General features: G+C 46.0%; 1 protein-coding gene across 5 annotated transcripts in view; it reads right to left on the bottom strand.

The window, feature by feature from the left end:
- Positions 1 to 27,023, bottom strand: part of smarca2 (SWI/SNF related BAF chromatin remodeling complex subunit ATPase 2) — a 140,790-nt gene that overhangs the window by 105,056 nt on the left and 8,711 nt on the right. For 4 of the 5 annotated variants that reach the window (XM_029763906.1, XM_029763907.1, XM_029763908.1 and 1 more), the window contains 4 exons: positions 22,681 to 22,782; positions 14,920 to 15,166; positions 7,966 to 8,092; positions 7,588 to 7,761 (listed from right to left, as the gene is read on the bottom strand). In XM_029763906.1, the coding sequence (XP_029619766.1) occupies positions 7,588 to 7,761; positions 7,966 to 8,092; positions 14,920 to 15,166; positions 22,681 to 22,782 (650 nt within the window). The remainder of the gene's footprint in view (positions 1 to 7,587; positions 7,762 to 7,965; positions 8,093 to 14,919; positions 15,167 to 22,680; positions 22,783 to 27,023) is intronic. The other variant, XM_029763910.1, reaches the window with a different exon arrangement.

Below are 27,023 nucleotides of genomic sequence, written 5' to 3'. Positions count from 1 at the left end.
AGGAGTGGAAAGAAGGAGGCAGAGAGGAATGAGTCGAAGGTAGACTTGGGGAGGTTAAAGTCACCCAGAACTGTCAGAGGTGAGCCATCCTCAGGGAAGGAACTTATCAAGGCGTCAAGCTCATTGATGAACTCTCCAAGGGAACCTGGAGGGCGATAAATGATGAGGATGTTAAGCTTGAAAGGGCTGGTAACTGTGACAGCATGGAATTCAAATGAGGAGATAGACAGATGGGTCAGGGGAGAAAGAGAGAATGTCCACTTGGGAGAGATGAGGATTCCAGTGCCACCACCCCGCTGGCTCGATGCTCTAGGGGTATGCGAGAACACGTGGGCAGACGAGGAGAGAGCAGTAGGAGTAGCAGTGTTATCTGTGGTGATCCATGTTTCTGTCAGCGCCAGGAAGTCTAGGGACTGGAGGGTAGCATAGGCTGAGATGAACTCAGCCTTGTTGGCCGCAGACCGGCAGTTCCAGAGGCTGCCGGAGACCTGGAACTCCACGTGGGTCGTGCGCGCTGGGACCACCAGGTTAGAGTGGCAGCGGCCACGCGGTGTGAAGCGTTTGTATGGCCTGTGCAGAGGGGAGAGAACAGGGATAGACAGACACATAGTTGACAAGCTACAGAAGAGGCTACGCTAATGCAAAGGAGATTGGAATGACAAGTGGACTACACGTCTCGAATGTTCAGAAAGTTAAGCTTACGTTGCAAAAAATCTTATTGACTAAAATGACGAAAATGATACAGTACTGCTGGCTGGTGGAGTAGGCTAGCTAGCAGTGGCTGCGTTGTTGACTTTGTTTGACCGTGTAGCTGGCTAGGTGTAGCTGGCTAGGTGACCTCGATAGTTTCAGTACTACACCTGTGGAGTGAAGCGTAGTGCGACACCGCTGGTCCTGCTCACACTGCCCTACCCTGTGCTTTGACCTCTTTCTCCCCTCTCTCTCCAGATGAAATCTCGCGTCTCGTGACGGCCGGCCGCCCAACAACCTGCCCACTCGACCCTATCCCCTCCTCTCTTCTCCAGACCATTTCCGGAGACCTTCTCCCCTACCTCACCTCGCTCATCAACTCATCCTTGACCGCTGGCTACGTCCCTTCCGTCTTCAAGAGAGCGAGAGTTGCACCCCTTCTGAAAAAACCTACACTCGATCCCTCCGATATCAACATCTACAGACCAGTATCCCTTCTTTCTTTTCTCTCCAAAACTCTCGAACGTGCCGTCCTTGGCCAGCTCTCCTGCTATCTCTCTCAGAATTACCTTCTTGATCCTAATCAGTCAGGTTTCAAGACTGGGCATTCAACTGAGACTGCTCTTCTCTGTGTCACGGAGGCTCTCCGCACTGCTAAAGCTAACTCTCTCTCCTCTGCTCTCATCCTTCTAGACCCATCTGCTGCCTTTGATACTGTGAACCATCAGATCCTCCTCTCCACCCTCTCCGAGCTGGGCATCTCCGGCGCGGCCCACGCTTGGACTGCGTCCTACCTGACAGGTCGCTCCTACCAGGTGGCGTGGCGAGAATCTGCCTCCGCACCACGTGCTCTCACCACTGGTGTCCCCCAGGGCTCTGTTCTAGGCCCTCTCCTATTCTCACTATACACCAAGTCACTTGGCTCGGTCATATCCTCACATGGTCTTTCCTATCATTGCTACGCAGATGACACACAATTAATCTTCTCCTTTCCCCCTTCTGATAACCAGGTGGCGAATCGCATCTCTGCATGTCTGGCAGACATATCAGTGTGGATGACGGCTCACCACCTCAAGCTGAACCTCGGCAAGACGGAGCTGCTCTTCCTCCCGGGGAAGGACTGCCCGTTCCATGATCTCACCATCACGGTTGACAACTCCCTTATGTCCTCCTCCCAGAGTGCTAAGAACCTTGGCGTGACCCTGGACAACACCCTGTCGTTCTCCACTAACATCAAGGCGGTGACCCGATCCTGTAGGTTCATGCTCTACAACATTCGCAGAGTACGACCCTGCCTCACACAGGAAGCGGCGCAGATCCTAGTCCAGGCACTTGTCATCTCCCGTCCGGATTACTGCAACTCGCTGTTGGCTGGGCTCCCTGCCTGTGCCATTAAACCCCTACAACTCATCCAGAACGCCGCAGCCCGTCTGGTGTTCAACCTTCCCAAGTTCTCTCACGTCACCCTGCTCCTCCGCTCTCTCCACTGACTTCCAGTTGAAGCTCGCATCCGCTACAAGTCCATGGTGCTTGCCTACGGAGCTGTGAGGGGAACGGCACCTCCGTACCTTCAGGCTCTGATCAGGCCCTACACCCAAACAAGGGCACTGCGTTCATCCACCTCTGGCCTGCTCGCCTCCCTACCTCTGAGGAAGCACAGTTCCCGCTCAGCCCAGTCAAAACTGTTCGCTGCTCTGGCACCCCAATGGTGGAACAAGCTCCCTCACGACGCCAGGACAGCGGAGTCAATCACCACCTTCCGGAGACACCTGAAACCCCACCTCTTTAAGGAATACTCGGGATAGGATAAAGTAATCCTTCTAACCCCCCCCCCCAAAAAAAGATTTAGATGCACTATTGTAAAGTGGTTGTTCCACTGGATATCATAAGGTGAATGCACCAATCTGTAAGTCGCTCTGGATAAGAGCGTCTGCTAAATGACTTAAATGTAAATGTAAATGCTGTGGTGATGCTTTTCAGCGTTAGGGACTGGGATAGTCAGGATCAAGGGAAAGATGAATGGAGCAAAGTACAGAGAGATCCTTGATGAAAACCTGCTCCAGAGTGCTCAGCACCTCAGACTGGAGTGAAGGTTAACCTTCCAACAGGGCAATGACCCTGAGCACACAGCCAAGACAACACAGGAGTGGCTTTGGGACAAGTCTCAATGTCCTTGAGTGGCCCAGCCAGAGCCCAGACTTGAACCCGATCAAACATCTCTGGAGACCTGAAAATAGCTGTGTTGCGACGCTCCCCATCCAACCTGGCAAAGCTTGACAGGATCTGCAGAGAAGAATGGGAGAAACTCTCCAAATACAGGTGTGCTAAGCTTGTAGTGTCATACCGAAGAAGACTCGAGGCTGTAATCGCTGCCAAAGGTGCTATAACAAAGTACTGAGTACAGGGTCTGAATACTTGTGTAAATAAGGTATGTTTTAAATTTGATATACAATTGCAAACATTTCTAAAAACGTGTTTTCACTTTGTCATTATGGGGTATTGTGTGGAGATTGATGTGGGAAAAAAAACTATTTAATCCATTTTAGAATAAGGATGTAACGTAAAAAAAATTGGAAAAAGGGAAGGGGTCTGAATACTTTGTGAATGCACTGTATGCCCAACTTGGGTTAGCCACCATGGCTGTTGCTGCCTCGCCATCCACATCTGGCCAGCGGCAGCTCAGCGTGGCAGCCTTTGCCCGAGGCACAAAATACAAACAGGACACGGATAAATGGCAAGCACTGACAGACAGTTTAACGCGTTACTTAGCTTTAGGAATGGTGCCCTTCAGAACAGTGGAGAAACCTGCCTTCAAAGAAATCCTCCATTAATTTTGCCAAACTATACGAGTTACCGGGCAGAAAGTATTTATCTGAAACAGCGGTCCCTACCTTGTTCAACAACGTGACGGTTCAGACGGAGCTAAAGGAAATGGATTTTGTTACACTGACCACGGAGATGTGGTCAAGTGTAAATATGACTCCTTACGTGAGCCTGACAGGGCACTATCTCATGAAAGACTGGACACTGAAACCCTGCTACTTGGAAACAACCTACATGCCGGAATTCCACATAGCCGACAACCTGGCCGAAGACCTGCGTTTGGGATTGCTTGGCTGGGACCTTGATGAAAATAAACTTTCCTGTATAACCACAGACAACGGGGCCAACACTGTGGCTGCAGTGAGGCAACTAAATTGCCTTGGCCACAATCTCCATATCGCCGTCACCAACAGTGTAAATAGCTAGAGCACACGCACAGACCGGGTTGGAGGCCTTTGTAGAACTCTAAGGGACCTAGTGAAGGCCCAGACGAAGCGGGCGAGCCTTGAATGAGGGGATTGGCAAAAAACCTCTGGAGGTTGTTGCAGAGAAAAAGTCATAATGTAGAACTGCTGCCATCAGGACGTGGTGTCTTTCTCCCTTCATAATGTAGAACTGGTGCCATCAGGATGTGGTCTTTCTCCCTTCATAATGTAGAACTGGTGCCATCAGGACGTGGTGTCTTTCTCCCTTCATAATGTAGAACTGGTGCCATCTGGACGTGGTCTTTCTCCCTTCATAATGTAGAACTGGTGCCATCAGGATGTGGTCTTTCTCCCTTCATAATGTAGAACTGGTGCCATCAGGACGTGGTGTCTTTCTCCCTTCATAATGTAGAAATGGTGCCATCAGGACGTGGTCTTTCTCCCTTCATAATGTAGAACTGGTGCCATCAGGACGTGGTGTCTTTCTCCCTTCATAATGTAGAACTGGTGCCATCAGGACGTGGTGTCTTCCTCCCTTCACAATGTAGAACTGGTGCCATCAGGACGTGGTGTCTTTCTCCCTTCATAATGTAGAACTGGTGCCATCAGGACATGGTGTCTTTCTCCCTTCATAATGTAGAACTGGTGCCATCAGGACATTGTGTCTTTCTCCCTTCATAATGTAGAACTGGTGCCATCAAGATGTGGTCTTTCTCCCTTCATAATGTAGAACTGGTGCCATCAGGACGAGGTCTTTCTCCCTTCATAATGTAGAACTGGTGCCATCAGGATGTGGTCTTTCTCCCTTCATAATGTAGAACTGGTGCCATCAGGACGTGGTCTTTCTCCCTTCATAATGTAGAACTGGTGCCATCAGGACATGGTGTCTTCCTCCTTCATAATGTAGAACTGGTGCCATCTGGACGTGGTCTTTCTCCCTTCATAATGTAGAACTGGTGCCATCATGACGTGGTCTTTCTCCCTTCATAATGTAGAACTGGTGCCATCAGGACATTGTGTCTTTCTCCCTTCATAATGTAGAACTGGTGCCATGAGGACGTGGTTTTTCTCCCTTCATAATGTAGAACTGGTGCCATCAGGATGTGGCCTTTCTCCCTTCATAATGTAGAACTGGTGCCATCAGGACGTGGTGTCTTTCTCCCTTCATAATGTAGAAATGGTGCCATCAGGACGTGGTCTTTCTCCCTTCATAATGTAGAACTGGTGCCATCAGGACGTGGTGTCTTTCTCCCTTCATAATGTAGAACTGGTGCCATCAGGACGTGGTGTCTTCCTCCCTTCACAATGTAGAACTGGTGCCATCAGGACGTGGTGTCTTTCTCCCTTCATAATGTAGAACTGGTGCCATCAGGACATGGTGTCTTTCTCCCTTCATAATGTAGAACTGGTGCCATCAGGACATTGTGTCTTTCTCCCTTCATAATGTAGAACTGGTGCCATCAGGACGTGGTCTTTCTCCCTTCATAATGTAGAACTGGTGCCATCAGGACGTGGTCTTTCTCCCTTCATAATGTAGAACTGGTGCCATCAAGATGTGGTCTTTCTCCCTTCATAATGTAGAACTGGTGCCATCAGGACGAGGTCTTTCTCCCTTCATAATGTAGAACTGGTGCCATCAGGATGTGGTCTTTCTCCCTTCATAATGTAGAACTGGTGCCATCAGGACGTGGTCTTTCTCCCTTCATAATGTAGAACTGGTGCCATCAGGACATGGTGTCTTCCTCCCTTCATAATGTAGAACTGGTGCCATCTGGACGTGGTCTTTCTCCCTTCATAATGTAGAACTGGTGCCATCATGACGTGGTCTTTCTCCCTTCATAATGTAGAACTGGTGCCATCAGGACATTGTGTCTTTCTCCCTTCATAATGTAGAACTGGTGCCATCAGGACGTGGTCTTTCTCCCTTCATAATGTAGAACTGGTGCCATCAGGACGTGGTCTTTCTCCCTTCATAATGTAGAACTGGTGCCATCAAGATGTGGTCTTTCTCCCTTCATAATGTAGAACTGGTGCCATCAGGACGAGGTCTTTCTCCCTTCATAATGTAGAACTGGTGCCATCAGGATGTGGTCTTTCTCCCTTCATAATGTAGAACTGGTGCCATCAGGACGTGGTCTTTCTCCCTTCATAATGTAGAACTGGTGCCATCAGGACATGGTGTCTTCCTCCCTTCATAATGTAGAACTGGTGCCATCTGGACGTGGTCTTTCTCCCTTCATAATGTAGAACTGGTGCCATCATGACGTGGTCTTTCTCCCTTCATAATGTAGAACTGGTGCCATCAGGACATTGTGTCTTTCTCCCTTCATAATGTAGAACTGGTGCCATGAGGACGTGGTTTTTCTCCCTTCATAATGTAGAACTGGTGCCATCAGGATGTGGTCTTTCTCCCTTCATAATGTAGAACTGGTGCCATCAGGACGAGGTCTTTCTCCCTTCATAATGTAGAACTGGTGCCATCAGAATGTGGCCTTTCTCCCTTCATGTGGCTCTTCAGGGCCGATTCAACCATGCTCGCAATGTCAAAGTCTGATGCATTTTTTGCACCTTACACGGTGTGGGTTGGTTGGGTCCAGAGATGTAGTGGTAAAAAGGTGGTAAACTATACAGAACAAAATTATAAAATGCAACGTGTAAAGGTATTCCATGACTTTTGAGTGCCAAATTCAAGTACTTTAAGCACCTCAAGCACTTTGTGCGAACCCTGTCTCTGGTGAGGATTACGTCACCGTCTCGTCAGTGAAGCCTATGGCTGACTTCACTGATGTTCTCTCTGGTGATGTTCTCTCTGGTGAGGGTTACGTCCCCGTCTGTTCAGTTAAGCGTATGGCTGACTTCACTGATGTTCTCTCTGGTGATGTTCTCTCTGGTGAGGGTTACGTCACCGTCTGTTCAGTGAAGCCTATGGCTGACTTCACTGATGTTCTCTCTGGTGAGGATTGTGTCACCGTCTCGTCAAGCCCGGGCTCCAGTTACTGATGGGAGATCTGCTAAAGCCTGACTTCATCAACAACACCGACCTAACACAAAGCCTCAAAAGGAAGATGTCCAGTGTGCTCAAGGACAATTACAGCCTACCGACAATAACATACCTTTTGTCCAAGTTTTCCCTCCTGGATCCAAGATACAGAGGCAAGAGGATGTTTTGAAGGAGACTAGAAAAGTACTCCTGAAAGAGATGGTGGCAGAGGGAGGCGGCGCTACTGCTGCTAATGGAGGAGATGATGACTCGAACGATGGAGTGAGTCCACCACCATCTGCCAAGAAAAGGAATTCCTCCAGAAGCGATAGGCCCAAACCACTGCCGCTGTACTTCCCTGTTTTGCTAGCACCGACTGGAATATGTTCCGAGATTTATCCAATGACATTGAGGAGTGTGTGTGTGTGTGTGTGTGTGTATTCACAGTGTGCCATGAGGTGTGTTATCTGTTGTATTAATCAGATTTTACTGCTATCTAGGGTTATCTGATGTGAAAGAGACTTGTAGTACTGTGTGCTTCCCAGAGTCTGTTCTGGACTTGGGGACTGTGAAGAGACCTCTGGTGGCATGTCTTGTGTGTGTTGAACAGAGAGTTTGGTGTTTTTGTAATTGAAATGGAACAGGTAATTGTCCACAGAGTCCACTCACCTGGTGTTTCTGTCTGCGTTTCCTCTCCTGTTCCATCTTCTGCTGTTTCTCCAGTTTCTCTGTCATGCGAGCCTCCCTCAGCGTCTGGCGCTTGCTCCTCTTGTAAGCCTTGGAGTTCAGGGCTGTCTCCAGGGTGGTGTCTTTACGCATACACTGGACCACATCCTGACGCAGCTATAGGAGAGGAGGAATGTGTATGAAATTAGGAAAATGGTAACCATTGGTTTAAAGAGGTAGCTAGCGACAATAACTATCTAATACATGACAATGATGGGCTGGTGTCGTTCAAAATTGGGTGATGATGGTATTGTTAGTCTGGGTCTAGATATTTGTGTAGCCTACATGTCGTTAGAAGTGTTCATGAAGATGACGTCATACCTGTCGTTGGAAGTTGAGAAGTCTCAGAGCCTTGAGCTCCACCGTGGCTTTACTCCTCAGGTCCGGAGGCAGAGCTCCAGGTAGACTCTCCAGCTCCCGGATCCGGTGGGCGATACGAGCCTGCAGCCTGGGGAGGAGAGAATGATGAGGTAGTGCCCATGACGAATGTGGTAGGATGCTGATGAGGTAGTGCCCATGGGGAGAGTGGTAGGATAATGATGAGGTAGTGTCCATGGGGAGAGTGGTAGGATAATGATGAGGTAGTGCCCATGGGGAGAGTGGTAGGATAATGATGAGGTAGTGTCCATGGGGAGAGTGGTAGGATAATGATGAGGTAGTGCCCATGGGGAGAGTGGTAGGACAATGATGAGGTAGTGCCCATAGGGAGGAGAGATCAGACACTATCAGGTAGGGAGAGATCAAGTAGGGAGATAATAGGTACCATCAGGTAGGGAGAGATCAGGTAGGGAGAGATAAAGTACTGTCAGGTAGGGAGAGATAAAGTACTGTCAGGTAGGGAGAGATAAAGTACTGTCAGGTAGGGAGAGATCAGGTACTATCAGGTAGGGAGAGATACTATCAGGTAGGGAGAGATCAGGTACCATCAGGTAGGGAGAGATCAGGTACTATCAGGTAGGGAGATATCAGATACTATCAGGTATGGAGAGATCAGATACTATCAGGTAGGGAGATATCAGATACTATCAGGTATGGAGAGATCAGATACTATCAGGTAGGGAGAGATCAGATACTATCAGGTAGGGAGAGATCAGATACCATCAGGTAGGGAGAGATCAGATACTATCAGGTAGGGAGAGATCAGGTACTATCAGGTAGGGAGAGATCAGATACTATCAGGTAGGGAGAGATCAGATACCATCAGGTAGGGAGAGATCAGGTACTATCAGGTAGGGAGAGATCAGGTACTATCAGGTAGGGAGAGATCAGGTACCATCAGGTAGGGAGAGATACTATCAGGTAGGGAGAGATACTATCAGGTAGGGAGAGATCAGGTACTATCAGGTAGGGAAAGATCAGGTACCATCAGGTAGGGAGAGATCAGATACTATCAGGTAGGGAGAGATACTATCAGGTAGGGAGAGATACTATCAGGTAGGGAGAGATCAGGTACCATCAGGTAGGGAGAGATACTATCAGGTAGGGAGAGATACTATCAGGTAGAGAGAGATCAGGTACCATCAGGTAGGGAGAGATACTATCAGGTAGGGAGAGATCAGGTACCATCAGGTAGGGAGAGATACTATCAGGTAGGGAGAGATCAGGGAGAGATAACATACTATCAGGTAGGGAGAAATCACATCACAGACATACAGTATTTTCCTTCCTGAGAAGAGCTGCTGACAGATTCAGGGCCACTCAGAGGTTATGTTAGAGAGTGGTACACAGCCTGGCCACTCTAGTAAAACAATACATTCAAACAAAATATAAGATAAAAGAATAAGTGTTTCTGAGCGAGTTAGTTACCGAGGTAGATAGATACCTGTATTATTGATATATTATTGATACCTATTAACTCTGCCAAGGCAGCTTCACAGTCCGTTCCATAAGGGGTTTATCTGCTTTTTAAATCTAATTTTACTGCTGCATCAGTTACTTGATGTGGAATAGAGTTCCATGTAGTCATGGCTCTATGTAGTACTGTGCGCCTCCCATAGTCTGTTCTGGACTTGGGGACTGTGAAGAGACTTCTGGTGGCATGTCTTGTGGGGTGTGTATGGGTGTCTGAGCTGTGTGCCAGTAGTTTAAACAGACCTCTGGTGGCATGTCTTGTGGGGTATGGATGGGTGTCTGAGCTGTGTGCCAGTAGTTTAGACAGACAGCTCGGTACATTCAACATATCAATACTTCTCACAAATACAAGTAGTTATCAAGTAAATCCCTCCTCGTCTTTGAGCAAGGAGGGATTGACCTGTATATTATTAATATTAGCTCTCTGTGTACATCCAAGGGCCAGCCGTGCTGCCCTGTTCTGAGCCAATTGCAATTCACCTAAGTCCCTCTTTGTGGCACCTGACCACACGACTGAACAGTAGTCAGGTGCCACAAAACTAGGGCCTGTAGGACCTGCCTTGTTGACAGTGTTGTTAAGAAGGTAGAGCAGCGCTTTATTATGGACAGACTTCTCCCCATCTTAGCTACTGTTGTATCAATATGTTTTGACCACGACAGTTTACAATCCAGGGTTACTCCAAGTAGTTTAGTCACCTCAACTTGCTACATTTCCACATTATTTATTACAAGATTTAGTTGAGGTTTAGGGTTTAGTAAACGATTTGTCCCAAATACAATGGTTTTAGTTTTTTAAATGCTAACTTATTCCTTGCCACCCACTGAAACTAACTGCAGCTCTTTGTTGAGTGTTGCAGTCATTTCAGTCGCTGTAATAGCTAAACTGTATAGTGTTGAGTCATCCACATACATAGACACTCTGGCTTTACTCAAAGCCAGTGGCATGTCGTTAGTAAAGATTGAAAGAAGTAAGGGGCCTAGACAGCTACCCTGGGGAATTCCTGATTAAACCTGGATTATGTTGGAGTGGCTTCCATTAAAGAACACCCTCTGTGTTCTGTTAGGCAGGTAACTCTTTATCCACAATACAACAGGGGTTGTAAAGCCATAACACATACGTTTTTAATATCAAAAGCCGCACTGAAGTCTAACAAAACAGCCCCCACAATCTTTTTATCATCAGTTTCTCTCAGCCAATCATCAGTCATTTGTGTAAGTGCTGTGCGTGTTGAATGTCCTTACCTATAAGTGTTGTCAATTTGTTTACTGTAAAATAGCATTGTATCTGGTCAAACACAATTTTTTCAAAAAGTTTACTAAGGGTTGGTAACAGGCTGATTGGTCGGCTATTTGAGCCAGTAAAGGGGGCTTTACTATTCTTGAGTAGGGGAATAACGTTTGCTTCCCTCCAGGCCTGAGGGCACACACTTTCTAGTAGGCTTAAATTGAAGATGTGGCAATATCGTCCACTATTATCCTCAGTAATTTTCCATCCAAGTTGTCAGACCCTGGTGGCTTGTCATTGTTGATAGACAACAATAATGTTTTCACCTCTTCCACACTTTACATTACGGAATTCAAAATTACAATGCTTGTCTTTCATAATTTGGTCAGATATACTTGTATGTGAAGCATCAGCGTTTCTTGCTGGCATGTCAAGCCTAAATTTGCTAATCTTGCCAATGGCAATATCAGTGGGTATGGTGATGAATGAGCCATCTGATTCAATGAATGGTGGAGCTGAGTTTGCCTTTTTGCCCAACATTTCATTTAAGGTGCTCCAAAGCTTTTTACTATCATTCTTTGTTTCATAGTGTAGTTTCTATTTTTTATTAAGTTTAATCACATGATTTCTCAATTTGCAATACATTTGTGCAGCCAATGTAATTCAGCATAATCAGTGCTGGAGTATGAGACTTATATCTCCCTCACTAACTTTAAACATCAGCTATTTGAGCAGCTAACCGATCGCTGCAGCTGTACATAGCCCATCTGTAAATAGCACATCCAATCTACCTACCTCATCCCCATATTGTTTTTATTTACTTTGCTGCTCTTTTAGACACCAGTATCACTACTTACACACCATCATCTGCTCATCATCATCTGCTCATCTATCACTCCAGTGTTAATAATTACTTCGCTACTATGGCCTATTTATTGCCTACCTCCTCATGCCATTTGCACACACTGTATATAGACTTTCTTTTTGTTCCATTGTGTTATTGACTGTATGTTTGTTTATTGCATGTGTAACTCTGTGTTGTTGTTTGTGTCGCACTGCTTTGCTTTATCTTGGCCAGGTCGCAATTGGAAATGAGAACTTGTTCTCAACTAGCCTACCTGGTTAAATAAAGGTGAAAGAATTACTATATATATATTTTTAATTGTGATATTTTCTATATGCAGGCCTCAGCAAGTACCTTAGAAACTCTGGACACAGTGCATCGTGGTGCTTTAAGATCTATTACCAATGCTAGATCACTGACCCACCACTGTGATCTGTATGCTATGGTGCAATGACCCCTCTCTCTCCACCAGGAAGCTAAAGCACTGGTACACTTTTGTGGTCAAAGCATTGATGGGACAACTCCCTTTGTATCTGTTCCTTACAGACCAGACCTGTATCCCTCAATACAGTCTTCGTTCACAGTCGCTGCTTTCCTTGTCTGTTCCTAAGGCTAAAATTGAGATGGGGAAAAAATATTTTTCCCATAATGCCCCTTCATCCTGGAACATGCTTCAAAAGATGTTAAAGTTAGGGGAGTTAGTGTCCTTGCCTATTTTTAAGACTCTGAACGACAACACTGTTTGTGATAGTTGCAGTTGTTTCTAATCTTCAATTGTAACTTGTGACACTGTCTTTTATGTGTATTTTGTATTTTTCTGTAAAATGTTATGGACACGCTGCTATTTCCCTGTCTTCTTGCCAGGTTGCCCTCGCAAAAGAGCTTTTTAACCTCAATGGGTTTTTCCAGGTTAAATAAAGGTTAAATAAAATGTGATTCGATAAAATGAGCTGGACTTGGGTCATTGATAAGTCATTGTCTCAACGCAGCCTTATAATGCTGTGAAAGGACCCAGGAACCCAAATGATTTGGGTGGATCCCATCCTTATAAAACGTGTACCTTTTTTCAGAAGGTATCGAAATTGTCAACAAAAGTTTTACCCATTGAGCTGCAATAATCACGTAGCCTGTTGTGAAGAGAAAGAATCCTGCTAAAGTGTTCAATGCCACGATTCAGAGAGGGATCAGAGAGGGATCAGAGAGGGATCAGAGAGGGATCAGGGCCAGATATGATGGGTATTTTATTAGCGTCTAGCAGAGAGTCAATCAGCTCTTTAAAATCCAGTTTCAACTGTTCAGAGCTGCAATTCATAATGTCATTAAAACCCACACGGACTATGATAGAATTGATTTCCATGTCCTGGTGTAGTCCATTCAGGAGCAGCTTAGTAATGTCATTTACTCAAGCTCCGGGATAGGACATTGTTTTTGCACCAGGAACGGTCACATTTCTTACCATGGAGCTGCCCAAAATCACGGCTGGCGAGAAGGTCAGAAAATCTACCCACGCGTCACAGGATTCGGAGAACCCTTTATGGACAAGCGAGAGGCAGGAAACTTAAGCCCGTTGCTCCCGGTGCAGGCCTCCGACAGATGGAGAAGTCCCTCTCAATCCCGAGCAGGGACGGAAGTTTGCAGACGTCCACTTTGAAATCGTAGGAGTAGGCACTGCGGCTGCAGACACAGGTACCCCCATAGACGAAGATGCAGGAAGATCAGGCTCCAGGACGGAGAAACTATACATTGTTTGTATCCTCTCCGGGCCTCTCGCTGGGAGTGTAGACTGCTTTGCGGGATGCCGTAGTCTTTGGCTTCCACGGCTCGTGACATGTGACCATCATTGATTGCCATGCTCCTCTTGCTGTGCTCCTTCGACTCAGCTACCAGATGGGCGAACTCCGGGAAACACGTGCCAGTCAGGTAACGACAAACGACAAGATTGGACTTCAGGAATCCAACAGGAATCCATCAGATTGGACTGACGGATCCAAAATGCACGAACGCCGTCCAGCCACCGGCGTAGAAAACATTCCACTCTGCGTTTTCCCCAGTTTCTTAAGTAGGCTGGTGACCTGTGTGATCAAGGAAGCCACCTCAAGCCTATAATCCTCGGCAAGCAAACAATTGCCGCATTGGAACTCTGAGTGATCCAGTTTGTCCTGATGATCCTGTTTGTCCTGAAACAGATCGTAGTAGATACAGCTCCTACAGCACTGGAACACAGTGGTCTGGTTTGTCCTGAAACAGATCGTAGTAGATACAGCTCCTACAGCACTGGAACCGTTCATTAATTCCTCCAAAGAGGCTCCACTGCAAAAATCATCTGGGACTTTTATTCAATTTTTATATACAATGACGGCCAACTCCGGCCAAACCCTAACAGGCTGACTACACCAAAATAAATGTAGAAATGTATGTTATTCAATTATTGCACCCACGCTCGCGGGGGCCAACGAGCATCTGCGTTGCCAAGGGCTAAAATAGAAGTCAGTTCTATTTCTGACGCTGATCGCGCTGCAAGTCCTGCCTCTCCCATCTCCTCATTGGTTTATAGAAGCAGGTACCTATGTGCCATCTCCTCATTGGTTATACTCACGTGGGTGACTGAAAGACGAACGAGGTCAGTGGCGGTAATGCACCTAATTTATGAAAGTTGCCAATCACAATATAAAGAAAAGAAAAAGCCTAGAAGGAGGAGAGATGACTAGAAACAATTCGGTTGACCGTTTTATGTGTGGATTAATTGTCGGAGTAGAGGACCTTGTGCATTTCAGGTAAAATAACAACTCAATGTTTATATCCCAGGACAAATTGGCTGGCAACAGCAAGCTAGCTAAATAGGACAAATTAGCTAGCAAGTGCTAGCTAAATTGCCATAAATGTTTAATGCTTTTCGACCTGTCCCCAAATTAATGTAATTGGTTCAGAGTTTGTTTTGATATGTTAACCTGCGTGTCGTGATCGCGTTGGTGTGGGGGGACAAAATACATGCACGATGGCGCACGCACGCAGCCGGTTTGAGTTTTGTGTAACCCGGACGACGCTGGGCCAATTGTGCGCCGCCCTATGGGACTTCAATCACGGCCGGTTGTGATACAGTCTGGAATCGAACCAGGGTCTGTAGTGACGCCTTTAGTACTGAGATGCAGGGCCTTAGACCGCAGCGCCACTCTGGTGAATATTGGTTATGTTTTAATCAAAAATAACAAACCGAGTGTTTTCAGCATAGTGTTCAGCTGCGCACTCTGATGACGTCACTTGTGTTGTGTCGGTCGCTCGTGTTGTTGGTCTCCTGCAGGATCTCTGTGGGGTCCAGGCCCTGTGGTTTCTGGATGGGTTAGGGGTTAGAGGTTACCTGTACTCTCTCTCCTGCAGTATCTCTGTTGGGTCCAGGCCCTGTGGTTTCTGGATGGGCGTGACGCGGTTCTGTTTCTGTTGCAGTGTGATGACGGGCGACGGCTGCTGTCCCTGGGGCTGATGGGTAATAGAGGGGCCGGACATGGGTCCAGGGGGAGGGGCCTGGGGTGGGGCAGGTGAGGGTCTACCACTGGGTGGCGGAGCTAGAAGCTTCTGGGGGTTGCTGGGAGTATCACCACCTTGACCTGAAACAGGAAAAGCACAAATATCTGTGATCAATCACATTACATAAATCAAACAATTAGACTATCCAAATTAAACTGAGCCAGACTAACCCTCAAACCAGGGTTTGGGTTAGGATTAACTGAGCCAGACTAACTTTCAAGTCAGGGTCTGGGTTAGGATTAACTGAGCCAGACTAAAGGGTGTACACTGCACAACTTTCAAAATCGCTGAGCCTCACATTAAATTACTGTCTTTCCTGTAGCTTTTCTGTATTGCCAACCTAGTGGTAAGCACAACTAAAACGATGTGGCACAGACGGGGGTTACACACTACAAGATTCTTCACTTGGTCGTGGGGATTTTACATACCACCACGCTGTCTGGCGAAAACAATGATGTGATTAGATTGTTAACAAAGCCAGAACAAAGTAGCCTCAAAAGACAACAGTCAGACATTCACACCTGCCATTCAGAGCTAAAATATCTAGCCAACATTTTGAATTGAATAACATTGATTGTGAACTTCAGAGCTGTAATAATTTAACACTTCGCCTTTGGTTAAAGGCAAGTACAAACGCACACTAGTAGTAGTCATGGCACCTGTTCGAGATTCTACACTGTGCGAAACAACGTCATCATCTCATTGGCTATTGCTGATCACCGATCTCAAAACTTGTCGTTGCACATCTCACAATAAAAGCGCATTGCAGATTCTGTGCCGATAAAATCAAACATATTTGAAAAATTTTTGGGATGTCTGGTACTGCTCAAGGACGGGATCGGTAGCCCTCAGATTGCGTCTGACCCGCTCACATGGGGATTTTGTCACCGATCTCAAACACTTGTCGGGGACATCTAAATCTAGGCCAAAATCGTGTAGTGTATCAATCAATCAAATGTATTTATGAAGCCCTTTTTACATCAGTCGATGTCACAAAGTGATACACAGAAACCCAGCCTAAAACCCCAAACAGCAAGCAATGCAGATGTAGAAGCACGGTGGCTAGGAAAAACTCCCTAGAAAGGCAGGATCCTAGGAAGAAACCTAGAGAGGAACCAGGCTCTGAGGGGTGGCCAGTCCTCTTCTGGCTGTGCCGAGTGGAGATTATAAGAGCACATGGCCAAGATGTTCAAATGTTCATAAATGACCAGCAGGGCCAAATAATAATAATCACAGTGGTTGTAGAGGGTGCAACAGGTCAGCACCTCAAGAGTAAATGTCAGTTTGCTTTTCATAGCCGATCATTCAGAGTATCTCTACCGCTCCTGCTGTCTCTAGAGAGTTGAAAACAGCAGGTCTGGGACAAGGTAGCACGTCCAGTGAACAGGTCAGGGTTCCATAGCCACAGGCAGAACAGTTGAAACGGGAGCAGCAGCACGACTAGGTGGACCGGGAATAGCAAGGAGTCATCAGGCCAGACAGTCCTGAGGCATGGTCCCAGGTCAGGCTGTGCCTAGTGTACACCCAGGTTAAACTTAAGGCCAGGGAGGATTGGGCGATTTTACGATTGCATCATCTATCGACGATTGTTGACAGCCATCGTCGATGTCCCAAACGATGGTTTAGCATATTTTAACTTAACTGCATCGCTGGAATCTAGTGGCGCGCAACAGAGCACACAGCACGGCGACATGCCAAATGGCCTTTTCTCTAATTGCCATAGCAAGAATTTTCATTACATATGTGGTAGTTAGACTATTAACATAGTGCAAGAGAACAATTAAGATTGTAGAAAGAGTGGAAAGCACTAAATGTCATGTTTTTTCTCCTCTCCTCTCCAATGTGGGATAATCATGGGCCTTTTGCAGCGGACACTCCGTTGTCTGGCTCATTATTTTAATATCTTAATTTCCCTTTAATCTCCCTAATCCCCATTTGAATGTGAAGGTAATTTGTTGGCCGAGGCACAGCCTACAACAATCAAATGAATGTATAGGCATAACGGTGTACCATCTCAGAAAGTTTGCCAATAGCTTAAATAAAAACAGTATAGTAATAACGAGAGAGAGAACAAACAATTCTAAGATTAGATAGACTAATCGAATGCAAACCAAACAGCTAATAATACAGGCCTACACATAAGCTACTGTCAATAAAACTTTGACAAGTTAAACTGATAAACTAATGGCTACCCAGACTACTTGCATTGGCCCCCCAACTTTTACACTGCTGCTACTCTGTTATTATCTATGTCACTTTAATAACTATCTACATGTACAGTTGAAGTCGGAAGTTTACATACACCTTAGCCAAATACATTTAAACTCCGTTTTTAACAATTCCTGACATTTAATCCCAGTAAAAATTCCCTGTCTTAAATCAGTTAGGATCACGTACAAAGAGGATGTCCTAACCGACTTGCCAAAACTATAGTTTGTTAACAAGAAATTTGTGGAGTGGTTGAAAAATAAGTTTTAATGACTACAACCTAAATGTATGTAAACTTCTGACTTCAACTGTATATATTACCTCAATTACCTCGACAAACCGGTGCCCCCACACATTGACTCTGTCCTGGTACCCCCTGTATATAGCCTTCACATTGACTCTGTACCGGTACCCCCTGTATATAGCCTTCACATTGACTCTGTACTGGTACCCCCCTGTATATAGCCTTCACATTGACTCTGTACCGGTCCCCTGTATATAGCCTCCACATTGACTCTGTACCGTAATACCCTGTATATAGCCTCCACATTGACTCTGTACCGTAATACCCTGTATACAGCCTCCACATTGACTCTGTACCATAATACCCTGTATATAGCCTCCACATTGGCTCTGTACCGTAATACCCTGTATATAGCCTCGCTTGTTATTTTACTGCTGCTCTTTAATTATTGTTACTCTATTTCTTATTTTTCTCTGTATTTAGGTTTCTTAAAACTGCATTGTTGGTTAAGGGCTTGTAAGAAAGCATTTCACTGTGAGGTGATGACCTGTATTCGGCGCATGTGACAAATACAATTTGATTTGATTTAGAGCTCCGAGACAGGATTGTGTTGAGGCACAGATCTGGAGAAGGGTACCAAAAAATGTCTGCAGCATTAACGGTCCCCAAGAACAGAGTGGCCTCCATCATTCTTAAACGGATGAAGTTTGGAACCACCAAGACTCTTCCTAGAGCTGGCCGTCTGGCCAAACTGAGCAATCGGGGGAGAAGGGCCTTGGTCAGAAAGGTGACCAAGAACCCAATGGTCACTCTGACAGAGCTCCAGAGTTCCTCTGTGGAGATGGGAGAACCTTCCAGAAGGACAACCATCTCTGCACCACTCCACCAATCAGGCCTTTATGGTAGAGTGGCCAGATAGAAGCCACTCCTCAGTAAAAGGCACATGACAGCCTCCTAGAGTTTGCCAAAAGGCACCTAAAGGACTCAGACCATGAGAAACAAGATACATGGATTGTGTATGTGTGCCATTCAGAGGGTGAATGGGCAAGACAAAATATTTAAGTGCCTTTGAACAGGGTATGGTAGTAGGTGCCAGGCGCACCGGTTTGTGTCAAGAACTGCAACGCTGCTGGGTTTTTCACCCTCAACAGTTTCCTGTGTGTATCAAGAATGGTCCACCACTCAAAGGACATCCAGACAACTTGACACAACTGTGGGAAGTATTGGAGTCAACATGGACCAGCATCCCTGTGAAACGCTTTCGACACCTTGTAGAGTCCATGACCTGACAAATTGAGGCTGTTCTGGGGGCAAAAGGGGGTGCAGCTGAATATTAGGAAACTTCCGCTTGGAGTTTGCCAAAAGGCACCTAAAGGACTCTCAGACCATGAGGAACAAGATTATGTGGTTTGATGAAACCAAGTTTGAACTCTTTGGCCTGAATGCAAAGCACCACATCTGGAGGAAACCTGGCACCATCCCTACAGTGAAGCATGGTGGTGGCAGAATTATGCTGTGGGGATGTTTTTCAGCGGCAGGGATTGGGACACTAGTCAGGATAAAGGGAAAGATGAACGGAGCAAAGTACAGAGAGATCTTTGATGAAAACCTTCTCCAGAGCGCTCAGGACCTCAGACTGGGGTGAAGGTTCACCTTCCAACAGGACAACAACCCTAAGCACACAGCCAAGACAAAGCATGAGTGGCTTCGGGACAAGTCTCTGAATGTCCTTGAGTGGCCCAGCCAGAGCCCGGACTTGAACCCGATTGAACATCTCTGGATAGACCTGAAAATAGCTGTGCAGCGACGCTCCCCATCCAACCTGACAGAGCTTGAGAGGATCTGCAGAGAAGAATGGGAGAAACTCCCCAAATACAGGTGTGCAAAGATGGTAGCGTCATACCCAAGAAGATTTGAGGCTGTAATCGCTGCCAAAGGTGTTTCAACAAAGTACTGAGTAAAGGGTCTAAATACTTACTGTCACGTCCTGGCAGTGGGTATTTGTTTTATGTGGTTCGGGGTGGTGGTTTGTTTAGAAGGGTGTTTGATTTATTATTTCCGGGTTATGTTCTTGTTTTGTATTCTATGTTGTGTATTTCTTTGTTTGCCTGGTGTGGCTCTCAATCAGGAACAGCTGTACATCGTTGTTTCTGATTGAGAGTCATACTTAAGGAGCTTGTTTTCCACCTGTCCCTGTGTGGGTAGTTGTCTTTGCACTGCTGTTAGTTTAGCCTGCAAAACTGTCGTACTGTCGTTCCTTGTTTATTGTTTTTCGTGTTCACTTATAAATAATGATGAGCACGCAACCCGCTGCGCCTTGGTCTAATCTCTTCGACTACCATGACAGAATCTCCCACCAACCAAGGACCAAGCAGCGAGGTATAGAGCAAGGGAACAATTATATGGACTATCAGGGGAATTGAACATGGGTGGAAATTTTGGACGGGGCTGGACCTTGGCATCAGGCTGGGGAAGACCGTCGCCCACGGGAGGAAATAGAGGCAGCCAAGGCGGAGAGGCGTCGGTACGAGGCTTTGTACGCGCTGAGGGAAAAGCACGAGAGGCACCCCCAATAAATGTTTTTGGGGGGGCACACGGGTAGTTTGGCTGGGCCAAGGGTGAGCCCTAAGCCAGCTCCCCGTGCTTATTGTGAGGATCGTATGGAGTGGAGGGCGCCATGGTATGCGGAAGTGCGCATGATCTCGCCCCTACGCACGCACAGTCCTGTGCGAGTGATCCAAGCCCCTCGCAAGTGCCGTGCTAGAGTGGGCATCCAGCCTGGTAGGAGGATGCGTGCGCAGCTCATCTGGTCACCGGTGCGCCTCCTAGGTCCAGGCTACCCTACGCCCGCTCTACGCACGGCAACCATCAGGCCCCTGCACAGCCCAGTTCGCCCTGTACCAGCACTCCGCTCGTACAGGGCTACTAGTTCCATCCAGCCAGGACGGGTTGTGCAGGAGGTGCGATCGAGGCCGCCAGTGCTTCTCCACGGCCCGGTATATCCAGTACCAGCACCACGCACCAGGCCTCCAATACGTCAGCCCAGTCCAACTCAGCCTGTTCTCGCACTAGCCTTAAAGTGCGTGTCTCCAGTCTGGTAGCTCCACTACCAGCCCCACGCACTAGGCTTCCAGTGCGTCAGCTCAGTCTCGAGCTTCCGACAACAGTGTCCAGTCCAGTGTGTCCGGCAACAGTGTCCAGTCCAGAGTATCCGGCAACAGTGTCCAGTCCAGAGTATCCGGCAACAGCCTACAGTCCGGAACCGAGCGAGTCTGCCTGCAGTCCGGAACCGAGCGAGTCTGCCTGCAGTCCGGAACCGAGCGAGTCTGCCTGCAGTCCGGAACCGAGCGAGTCTGCCTACAGTCCGGAACAGAGCGAGTCTGCCTACAGTCCGGAACAGAGTGAGTTGGCCTACAGTCTGGAGAATCCAGAGTCGGCCTACAGTCCGGAGCCCCCAGAGACGTTATACAGCTCTGAGCATTATGCAGGGGTGGACAGGTTGGGTGGGGGTTGTAGACCGGAACCTGAGCTACCTCCAATATTAGGTGGGTTGGGGGGGGGGGGGGGGGGTGTTGCACGACAGCCACCCTCCCTTTAGTTTAGGGGTATTTTTTTTGTTTTGGGGGTATTTTGTTTATTCATGTGAGATGCATCTGGGGTCTGCACCTTTGGGGGGGGGGAGGGTACTGTCACGTCCTGACCAGTAATAGGGGTTATTTGTTATTGTAGTTTGGTCAGGACGTGGCAGAGGGTATTTGTTTTATGTGGTTCGGGGTGGTGGTTTGTTTAGAAGGGTGTTTGATTTAATATTTCCGGGTTTTGGGTTATGTTTTTAGTATTTCTATGTCTAGGTAATTGGGTGTTGGACTCTCAATTGGAGGCAGGTGTTTTTAGTTGCCTCTGATTGAGGGTCCTATATATAGGTATGTGTTTGTATTAGTGTTTTGTGGGAGATTGTTTCTGTGTATAGCTTCAAGCCTTACAGGACGACTGTTATTCGTCATTGTTTCTTTTTGTGTACGTGTTTATTTTTGGTTCACCTTCTTTGCCAACTAAATAAAAAAAGAAGATGAGTGCACATTTCCCCGCTGCATCTTGGTCCGCTTTATCCGACAACAACCGTTACACTTACATAAATGTCATATTTCATTTTTTTTAATATATATTTGTTTTTGCTTTGTCATTATAGGGTTTTGTGTGTAGATTGATGAGGGAAACAAACTAATTAATACATTTAATAATAAGGCTGTAACATAACAAAATGTGGAAAAAGTCAAGGGGTCTGAATACTTTCCGAATGCACTGTAAATAATGTGTGTGAAATGCTTGATAGTGTATGTGATGTAAACAGAGGTCTACTTTCTTGGGGACCTGAATATTGACTGGTTTTCAAGCTGTCCGCTCAAGAGGAAGCTTCCAACTGTAACCAGTGCCTGTAATCTGGTTCATTAATCAACGTACCAGGGTGTATAGTGTACAGGCACTATACAGGAACAAGATCATCCAGATGTATTGATCACATTTGTACTAAAGTTGTATCTGTACCCATTGGATGCAGTGATCACAATATAGTGGCTATATCCAGGAAAGCCAAAGTTCCAAAAGCTGGGCCTAAAATAGTGCATAAGAGATAAAACAAAAGATTTTGCTGTGACTCTTTTGTGGATGATGTTAAAAATATTTGTTGGTCTGATGTGATTAATGAGGAGCATCCAGACGCTACACTTGAAGAATTTATGAAATTTCTTCTTCCAATTATTGATAAACATGCACCTGTTATTAAGAAACTGGCTGTTAGAACTGTTACGGCTCCATTGATGAGGAATTAAGTCAGATGTGCCAGACTAACATTCAGGCCAGGGTTTGGGTTAAGGTTAACCGAGCCAGACTAACATTCAGACCAGGGTTTGGGTTAAGATTAACTGAGTCAAACTAACCTTCAGGCCAGGGTTTGGGTTAAGATTAACTGAGTCAGACTAACCTTCAGGCCAGGGTTTGGGTTAAGATTAACTGAGTCAGACTAACCTTCAGGCCAGGGTTTGGGTTAAGATTAACTGAGTCAAACTAACCTTCAGGCCAGGGTTTGGGTTAAGATTACATTTACGTAATTTAGCAGACGCTCTTATCCAGAGCGAAACTAACCTTCAGGCCAGGGTTTGGGTCCGTGTGTCTGATTTTGTCCTGGCATAGTGATGGTGGGACCAGGGCCTGACTGAGGGCCAGACATAGAGGACATGGGCATACCTGACAACACAACACAGTTAAATAATGAGCATAACTGGCAACACAACAGTTAAATAATGGGCATAACTTGCAACACAACAGTTAAATAATGGGCATAACTGGCAACACAACAGTTAAATAATGGGCATAACTGGCAACACAACAGTTAAATAATGAGTGTAACTGGCAACACAACAGTTAAATAATGGGCATAACTTGCAACTCAGAGTTTGACAATGTCATTATGTCAACACCTGGTACCACTTGTAAAAACAGTTAGATAATGGATGACAAGTAAATAGATTCCAAGGCCCAATACAAAATCGACCAGTCCCCTGGATCATCGACCAGTCCCCTGGATCATCAACCAGTCCCCTGGATCATCGACCAGTCCCCTGGATCCTACACCCTATGCACGTGTGATGGATCCTCATAATCACCCCAAACAGGTACCCCAAACAGCTACCCCAAACCATGTTTTCCACTAGTGCAACAGCAGATTACGGACTAATATTCAGCCGGCAACTTTTTCCACTTAAAATAACTAGGCTACTTTTCGGGCACCTGTCAGTCACAAAGCGAGCGATGGCAGGGAAACACTGCTGGTTTGACAGTCTTCTGTTGTCCCGCCTCCCAGGAACCTGTGGGTAGTGTGGTTGGTTAATTCTTTACACAGCGGAAACGGAGAGCATGATGCTCCGATACTGTCTCTGTGAGTGAGTTTCAGGGCTCGACAGTGTGACCATTTTACTCACATATGTGCCTAAAAATAGATCTGTGTGAACTGAAAAGTGAATTATGAGCACGTGTGAGTTGTGATTTATAGCAACAAAAAAATCCTGCAGGAGCTATTTTCTAAGTATTTTATTTCATAGCTGGTAGCTAATCACACAAATAAACTACATTACCAAAAGTATGTGGACACCTGCTCGTCGAACATCTCATGCCACTGATGATTAGGCCTGGCTCGCAGTCGGCATCCAATTCATCCCAAAGGTGTTTGATGGGGTTGAGGTCAGAGCTCTATGCAAGCCAGTCAAGTTCTTCTACACCAATCTCGACAAACCATTTCTGTATGGACAACACTTTGGGCACAGGGGCATTGTCATGCAAACTGTTGCCACAAAGTTGGAAGCGCAGAATTGTCCAGAATGTCACTGTATGCTATAGCGTTAAGATTTCCCTTCACTGGAACTAAGGGACCTGAACCATGAAAAACAGCCCCAGATCATTATTCCTCCTCCACCAAACTTTACAGTTGGCACTATGCATTGGGGCAGGTAGCGTTCTCCTAACATCCACCAAACGCAGATTCATCAATCTAGAGATTGCTTTTTCACTGCTCCAGAGTCCAATGGCTGTGAGCTTTACACCACTCCAGCTGATACTTGGCATTGCACATTATGATCTTAGGCTTGTGTGCGGCTGCTCAGCCATGGAAATTAATTTAATGAAGCTCCCGATTAACAGTTCTTGTGCTGACATTGCTTCTAAAGGCAGTTTGGAACTCGGTAGTGAGTGTTGCAACCGAGGACAGATGATTTTTATGCGCTGTGTGTTTCAGCACTCGGCGGTCCTGTTCTGTGAGTTTGTGTGGCCTACCACTTCACGGCTAAGCCGTTGTTGCTCCTAGACGTTTCCATTTCCCAATAACAGCACTTACAGTTGACCGGGGCAGCTCTAGCAGAGCAGAAATGTGAAGAACTGACTTGTTTGAAAGGTGGCATCCTATGACGGTGCCACGTTGAAAGTCACTGAGCTCTTCAGTAAGGCCATTCTACTGCCAATGTTTGTCTATGGAGATTGCATGGCTGTGTGCTCGATTGTATACACCTGTCAGCAACGGGTGTGGCTGAAATAGAATCCACTAATTTGAAGGGCTGTCCACATACGTTTTTATATACACTACCAGTCAAAATTTTTAGAACACCTACTCATTCAAGGGTTTTTCTTTATTTTAACTATGTTCTACATTGCAGAATAATAGTGAAGACATCAAAACTATGAAATAACACATATGGAATAATTTAGTGACCAAAAAATGATTCTTCAAATAGCCACCCTTTGCCTTGATGACAGCGTTGCACACTCTTGCACTCAGTCACCAATGATTACATTCCACTGCCATCATTAGGCTAGCTAAAGTTTGTTTGCTAAGTTAGGCTGAAACGTTTAGCCACCAGCTCCTCCCTCCTCCGGGGTGATGTTGGGAGGTCTGGTGTGTCAACTTTGAAGTCTGGGTCTTTGTATATGATCTGCCTATCTCCCCGCCTCTTGACAGCCTGCTGGTCCAATCAGGTTCTAAAGTTGAAGGTCTTCAACTGTTCAGACACTCTGCTCTACCCAGTCCTTGGCCTGTTGGAAATACTCCACATGGCTTCTGGATCTACTAAATGATGAGTAACAGAATAACAAAACAAAAACTAGATTAGTCTTTCCTTGCATCCTCCATTATTGGCGGTGGCATGAGTGGAGGAACATTGGGTATCCTCTTTGAAAAGGGTGTGAACTTGAACAAAGATAGAAGATGTGTGAAATAGAACACAGATCAAATCTGATTGATTGTCCTATCCTTATGTCCTATCCTCATGTCTGTTTCACCATCCCTCTCCTTCTTCCATTCCCTCCCAGGCAGGTAGAAACAGAAAGACTGATTGGTGATGTTGGCTGGTATAAAACAGTCAGTCATTACATGAGCTGATATTCAAAATGTTTTAATGTAAATAATGTAATGGTTGGGCTAGTTTGTTGTCATTACAATTCCTGGACCAGCTAGGACCAGAGACATATACTGCATTATGGCTCTGACTAGGGCTGAGTTCTACTCCTGGACCAGCTAGGACCAGAGACATATACTGCATTATGGCTCTGACTAGGGCTGAGTTCTACTCCTGGACCAGCTAGGACCAGAGACATATACTGCATTATGGCTCTGACTAGGGCTGAGTTCTACTCCTGGACCAGCTAGGACCAGAGACATATACTGCATTATGGCTCTGACTAGGGCTGTGTTCTACTCCTGGACTTTAACTAGGGCAAGTCATTTTATGCAATCAATAGCACTACAGAAAACTATGATGCCTATAATGACACCACAGTGTGATGCCTAGTAGAAAATAATATACTAGTTCTTATCAGTAACATTATAATGAAAAAGGGAACTGCATCACAAAGCTAAAGAAACAAACCAGTCAGTAAGACAGGATAACGTTACCGTTACAGTAGTAGCTAAGCTAAAAAAAACACCAACTAGTTCAGGGAATGGCTAACAAATAGCGTTATAAATTACTTTGTGGTGACTAGCTACAGGTTGGAGCTATGGTTGAATGGTTGGAGCTATCCCGTCCATGGTGGAAAGACGGTGGGAACAGAACCCGGTTTAAACCTTCCCCACTGTAGTCGCTGGCCACAAAGTGATCACTGGACATGGTCAACCGCAGCTGGTGAATGACTTCAGGCGTCGTATCGACACCATAAACAGGATGTCGGATGGCCTGCAGACATGCCTGACAAAGCTCCATCGCGGTCAGGAAAAGAGTGGAAATGTGTAGTATATTTGTATCTCACCGGAACATTATTGCACCCGGGTACAGTGCACTTCATTTTGGCCAACGTCACTCAGCTACTCAACTAATAATATTTTTCGCCTAGATTTACTTTACCTCAGAGATTAGTAACCGCTAGCCTAGCTAGCCTTACTTTACTTCAGAGATTACTAACCGCTAGCCTAGCTAGCCTTACTTTACCTCAGAGATTACTAACCGCTAGCCTAGCTAGCCTTACTTTACCTCAGAGATTACTAACCGCTAGCCTAGCTAGCATTACTTCACCTCAGAGATTACTAACCGCTAGCCTAGCTAACTACCATCTTTGTTAACTTTTCGTTCTGAGTTCCTTTCTTGAAGACCAATAGTAACACGCTCCTTCGTCCCGCCTCCTGTAATTATCCAATGTAGAACCATGAAGAAGAGAATCTAATGGATTACAGACTACATGGAAGACCTTTGCGCACAAAGTAGGTCTTTGTTTTTTATACTTTTTACATTAAACACAATTCAATGCTGAGACACCAATCGTTGTTTATGTAACAATAAATACACCGTTTTTAATGCATTTTAGGTCATTTATATTACTGTATAAAAATACAGTAATATAAATACTCAAACAACGGCCCTAAAAACTGTCTGGGGTACTGACAAACAGCCAGGCGAGTGTTATAAAGTGCCCAGAAGTGGTTTTGGGTGAACTTCCCCTTTAAGATT

This window comes from Salmo trutta, chromosome 9 (assembly GCF_901001165.1).
Source record: "Salmo trutta chromosome 9, fSalTru1.1, whole genome shotgun sequence".
Lineage (NCBI taxonomy): Eukaryota > Metazoa > Chordata > Actinopteri > Salmoniformes > Salmonidae > Salmo > Salmo trutta.
This window is presented reverse-complemented; position numbering and strand designations above follow the sequence as displayed.